The sequence below is a fragment of the Nematostella vectensis genome, chromosome 12, assembly GCF_932526225.1.
Source record: "Nematostella vectensis chromosome 12, jaNemVect1.1, whole genome shotgun sequence".
In the NCBI taxonomy this organism is placed as follows: Eukaryota; Metazoa; Cnidaria; class Anthozoa; order Actiniaria; family Edwardsiidae; genus Nematostella; species Nematostella vectensis.
The window spans coordinates 6,478,349-6,484,656 of record NC_064045.1 but is presented as its reverse complement, the minus strand read 5'-3'; the positions used below and the strand labels follow the sequence as shown (position 1 = coordinate 6,484,656).

The 6,308-nt window shown below is 37.5% G+C and overlaps 1 protein-coding gene across 1 annotated transcript; it reads right to left on the bottom strand.

Annotated features, from left to right (window-relative positions):
* Positions 1–139: 139 nt before the first annotated feature.
* On the bottom strand, positions 140–3,503 carry LOC5508307 (NHP2-like protein 1). Its single transcript, XM_001628852.3, has 4 exons — positions 3,355–3,503; positions 2,533–2,653; positions 1,421–1,524; positions 140–466 (listed from the first exon to the last, which is right to left on the bottom strand). Exons 1-4 carry the CDS (start codon positions 3,355–3,357, stop codon positions 308–310), a joined length of 387 nt encoding a protein of 128 aa, XP_001628902.1. The 5' UTR covers positions 3,358–3,503; the 3' UTR covers positions 140–307.
* Positions 3,504–6,308: the final 2,805 nt, after the last annotated feature.

Here is a 6,308-nt window from a genome sequence, read left to right as displayed (position 1 = left end):
CTTTTTCTTGATCTTTGCTTCTCTTTGCTTATCAGGGAGGTTACCAAAACTGGTGTGAGGATAGCACATGTACAATATTCAGTTGACCCTTTTTAAAGCCAGTAGGGGTGGGGAGTATATAACTCACAAACACAAAGCCTTCAAGACTATTATTTATTTTCTTTTTAAAAAATCAAGACATGGGCACAAAATCCAAACCAACAAAAAAAAAAAAAAAATGGTTTACTGGTTTGGATTTTGTTCATCCCTGAAAAATAACTAGCTACCAGCATACATTTTGGCAAAGAAAAGAAAATGTCTGCATAAGTTAAATGAGGAGTTTTTCTATTGCATTTTGAAGTGTCTGGATTTGAGGTTTGAGCTGTGAGCCTTCGTTAACTGTCACAGCGCATGCAATTACAGGTCTGGTGACGCCAGTGGCTCTCCCAAGAGCAGCCTTGCTGCGCACAAACACATATGGCACATTCTGTGGAAACAACGTCAAAACATAAGAATGAAGTTTTCAATCAGAATATGAATACATACAAATAATTTCATAAATATAGATAACTAGGGCCCAAAAACACATACAAACATTAAATGGACCAAAAAAATATAAGAGGTTCCTATTATTTTTAATTTCACTTTTGTTTTTGCTTGAAGCAATAGATGAACCTATCTTTTCTAATCTGGTCTACTTTTTTAAAAACAAAGAATGTATTACAAGTATTATACTTTTAAACAGGGGGTCCATTTTTTTCAGATGGTTCACATGACCAGTATAACAGCTCCGAATTTAGGCATTGTAGCATTTGCAGACAGGTGTACAGAAAACTGTAAATTCTTCTTTACTATCAATCGATTGTTATTGGCTAGATTTTGACAGCTCACACCTTGTTGCGCTAAAAGCATCTCCGGCAGTGTAGTGGGTTGTAAGTCGGAAAAGGGGTTGTGCCATCATGTACTGCTAAATGAAACCAAGTCCTAAACTACGTCATGGGCCAAACAATGGAGGGTTCGAAATAGCTGCTGGCGATACCCTGTTTTCTGGTCTTTGCCGGCTCTTTTTTCTGTATTCCCCTTTAATATTTAGAGTATGCAGGCTTTTTCCCCATCAAAATCCAGAAAGCCGGCAAAAACTAGGAGAGCTATTTTGAACCCTGCAATGGCTTATCAACTTTATGCATACATTAACCGTTGCACAACAACACAGATGGAAAATGGGGTTTTACTGCAAGATCTTCTTTATTCACACTCAAGCACCACAGGATTTCCGATATTCGAAAACAAAACATTTCCAGCTATCCCCGAATGCAATGAAAATCACAATGTAGACATCTCCTTTGTGTTGTGGGCAACCAACAAGACTGCACTATTTGTAATGTTATCATTGCGCTTGGGGTAAACAAGGGATCGAGACAAAAAGGCAAGAAAAACATACCTTGTCCTCACAGAGGAGAGGCAGATGTAGTAGAATCTCTAGTGGCTCTGTATCAGCAGCCATGACGATGAACTCTGCAATGCCGCGGTTCAAGCACTTGGTGGCTAGTGGAGATTTTTAAAGACATGAGCATTTAAAACACACTCCAGCAAGAAGCGCTTATGAGAAACTGAAGGTTAAGGGAGGAAAATGGGTGTTAAACTAACTAGACAGGCGATACATAGGTATTGACAAAAAGGATGTGCATTTGATTTGTTATACTGAATCTAAAAAGGAGAGAGAAACAGAGATGTCTGTGGATCTCGTAAGAGGTCAAAGATGATGTGAGATGTCAAGGTACACTAATAAGAATGTATGGATCAGAACAAAAATTACACCCACTGTATGTTTCAGACTTTACTTGCTGTCACCTTTTTTTAGCTACTGCACATGCGCAAGTAGCTACTATGCTATCACGCCGAAAAAAAAAAGAAAAAAAGTAATATTTGTCGCGGGGTTTGCTGGGAAAATTTGACTTAGGATTCACTTCGGGATATGATTGTTCAAAGGGCCAGCCTAGAATCACTTTATAAAGAAGAAAATATCTAAATAATCAAAAGATTTTGGGGTTTGTTAAACGCTTCTTACATATTCGCTTCTATGGCAGCTTGGTTTGATAAACTCGAACGTGGCTGCATTCCATTCACATTCTGAGTTATGATCCTTAAAACTTTATGTCAAGGTATTGATTAATAAAGAGTTTGCAATACGTGGCGAAAACACACGAGCTCATGTAAACGCGCTCTTATTTGGTAATTTTGATTCTTTTTTTTTTTACCCTTAGTAAACTGTTTATACTGTTATACTGTTTATCAATACTTTTTATAGAATGATTATACTAAGAAATAACCTAGATATACAACTGTATATATGATAAGTTTACAGTTGTAAATACTTGCTGCAGTAGCTACATGCACGTTATGGGCCTATTTTTAAAGATAGAAGGAACCCCAAATACTAATGAATCTTGCCGTTAGACAAAGATTTATTTATTGTTTCCTATACTGGCGTCAACTAGAAGCTTAAGGTTTGGGGTGGGGGCTTGATTCTGTCACCTGACCATATGTCATTACCTTCATTGGCACCCTTGCGGAGTTGCTTGTAGTTTGTGGCCTGTTGAATCAGGTCTAGGATGGTGACTGTCAGTTGAGGATCAGCCAACGGGAAGGCCTTGGGGTTAACTTCTTCTGATGCCTAGAATAAAAGGGACTTAGACTTAAATTCAGAATCACAGCCATGGGCTGAATTACACTGATGAATTATACTGCTCTGCTACAAAAGTTTATGAAGCAGTTAAAAAGATCAAACCCAAAATTGTCTGAAGAAACCAAACTTCAAAGAAGCCTGTGTCTCGCCAAAATTTTTGTAGTGTGGAAACCCTTTTGCTTTACACCCACCACTCATCAAATGTCAAATTTGTGTCAGTAGATTGCTTCCATTTTGCGATAGATTAGGACAGCTTTCAAACATTCCCAAACAGGAAAAATTTGAGATGTGCACATTTTGTTAAGATTCATCGGTACTCTTTAGGACTTGCATCTTAGGCAATATATATTACTTGTATCTTATATATTCTTAAACTGGTGGCAAAGTGAGTATTTCGGGGTAAATGAGAAAAAAAAATCACGAATAGTTTAAAACTTTCGATCATTTGTGTTTTCAAGCAAACACGGTTGTTGTCAAAAGAATATTGCTTAAAAACAAGTACCGAGTGTTCAAGCTTATGCTTTCTTACAGTAAACATGACTAACATTAGAATGATTTGCAGAAAATTCAAAATTTTGGGAAGCTCTTGTTGCAATAAACTTCGCATGAGAAACGGACGCCTCACACTTCTCGCCGAAAAATGCAAGCTTTTCTACATAAAAGCGTGTGAAAAACACATAGCAGCTTACCATGATGTATATGTAGCGATTCCTCTCAGCTGAGCGCCTCACGGAGGGTGTAAAGAAAGGATTTTACGGTAGAATTTCGAAAACAACTGATTTCGGCTTCTTTCCACGTGCTGCAAACAACGCGACTACGCATGCGCGAGTCTAGCGGCGCGTAGGCTCAAGGTCAGCGGGCTCTCGAATAGCGCTAGGTATTTCAGGCAAAAAAAAAAGTAAATTTTACACCACTGTTTGTTTTTGTGGTTTTTGCAAAACCTGTATCAATAGTTCTTAAACTTTATATTTGCAAAAAAAATTTTCCAGAAATAGCATTCTAAGACGGCTAAAATGGGCCTTTGCTTTTTCCCGCGACGGTCAACAGACGGTCGTTTACCTTTACCGTGAATTCACGCCAAATCTTTGACTTTTCTAGCGTATTATTTTGAGGCGAGAACTCGAGCTTCGGGCGTAACCTCGCAACGGGTTTAAAGATATCGCCTTCATATTTTCGGGAGCTGATAGATAATCATGCCATGTCATAAAGTGTGTGAGGAATTTTGGATTCTCGACTGAAGATCGCTTTTATAGCTTTTTTCGTGTCCAAATTTCGCCAGAAATGAGAGTTCCAACTTTGATTCGTCATATTTTGTTGACAGTTTCAAATAACAAAAAGTCCTCACACACTTTGGTAAATCATCTATCTGTCATTGAGATGCAATTACGTGCAAGTGCATGCGCAATAACGCGAAGGTACATTACGCTCTAGAGTAAACAGCTAGGATCATAACTAAAATTGGAGGTATCAGTTTACTTCATTATTATGCAAAATGGCAGCCATAGCCGCGGCGAGAGAACCACGCAGAAAACGTTTTTCTGTCGGCCGAATAATACTCCTACCTATGATTTATTGCGTTTACTGCATGCTAGAGGAACCCGGACGCCTTGTTGTTAAAACGAATCAGTGCGATTGTGGCGAGAAAATATTTATTTCAAGATTTACGGCCAACGTCACCAACGTGCCCGATCGATCTGAGAAAGTTGGGATTTTCGTTAGGTCCGGACGGTGTCAGCAAAAAAGGAAATACATCGACAAAATCTACAATAGTTTTTCATCATTTTGATGCTTTGAACAAGCGAATACCTCGTGGGTACCCCATGGGTACCCCGCCTTTAATTTTTGTTTACATTTTCGCAAGTTACATGCTGTATCATGGAATCTCAAGTCCAGTACCTGAGAGAGTGTAGCAGAAGAAAGGTAGCCGACTAAAACAAGCAAGAAGCAGAGTTGTGGTAAACCTTTTTTGTCTTTTCTTTTCGTTTCGGTTGGGGTGCTACAGTAGCCGTTGCGAATAAAAATAATCGATGAAATTGAAAGGGACTGGCCTAGTGAGCACATGAGTAGGAGCTTATTTATATGGGATATTTTTTCAAGGGGTATGCTCTTGAGATAAATGACAAGTGAAATTTTCTGCAGTATTCTACAATAAATCATTGTATACCTATCTTACACCATGCTAGATGGCAACTTATTTTACGTAAATCCAGTGCATGATGCAAAGTTTGAGTGGATACTGCCAAATAAACAAAGCAATTTCTGCCGTATTCTCTTTGGCTTGGTATAAAGATACATGCCTACATTTAAAGACTTATGTATGGAAAGGAATCAGGAGTTTAGTGCTTATACATCAAACCCCTGTTATCTATTCTTTTATAAAGATGAAAAATGTTCATGTAAACTAAGTTGCACCCTTTAGTCAAGCGGACAGAATTTCTGTTAAAAAATAGAGTCCATGTGGGTGTAATTGACAATTAATCATTCAGTTATATTATTTTTTAATTTTCAAAACATTGTCAGGCTAAAATAGGATGGCTGATTTAATATCAAAAATAAAATTTTGAATGTTCGAAAATGATCCTGTCTGTTTCCTATATTTTCTGTAGGGCTTTCATGTCTCTATACCTCATTTCTAATGAACACACCCATACAGAGACAGATCCAGAGGTGGGAATGGGGTTGATTTTCTTCTGAAGACATCATATAAGTTAACTGTCACCAAATTTTTCTCATATGTCTGCTTAATGCTTTGGAGTATTTGGAAAGGGGTTGCTGGAGATGATAGTGGCTAGTTTTAATTTCTGGTGCACACATGCTAATCACAGGATCACATAATTCCCTGCTAGAATAAGCAAAGTAAATTGGTGGCACAAAATAATAGAAACAATGCAATATCAGCATATTTCATTCAAAATCATGATCATTTCTGCTGCTTTACCACACTTTTAGGCCAAAATAATGCAGAATTGTTTCTACTGTGCATAAGACTTGTAAAATCTAACAATATTTATGAATTTTAGTTAGTTGACATGACAAATGAAATTTTAGGGTAAGTTATACCAGGGATGTGTAAGGTTATACACTTACACACACTGGTTATACACAAGGAGGGTTGACCAACAATTTAGTAAAAAAAAACTAAAAACAGTTATTCATTGCTTAGCACCTTGGATTTCTTTTTAAAGTTCCTTTTTATTCTAGAATACATAGGTTGTGTCCAAAAAATACCACCCTCATTATTCTAAATACTGTTACACTTGAAAATCTATAGTTAACGCCCTGATGATAAGAAATTAAATTATGAAAACTACATTTTGGGTGGACTGAGAAAGATAAGCTTTTGAAGCAAAAAAAGATTTTAGTGTCCAGTGGATTACAATGACTGTGGTCACACAAGTAAACTTACACCCAGGTTAAGCCCCCCCCCCCCCCTCTCTCTCTCTCTCGCTTATAATTTTCAATGTTTGAAAATGATTCTGTCTGTTGTCCTATATTTTCTGTAGGGCTTTCATGTCTATACCTTATTTCTAATGAACACATCCATACAGAGACAGATCCAGGGGTGGGAATGGGGGTGATTTTCTTCTGAAGACATCATATAAGTTAACTGTCAGAAAACTTTTTATTCATACAGTATGTCTGC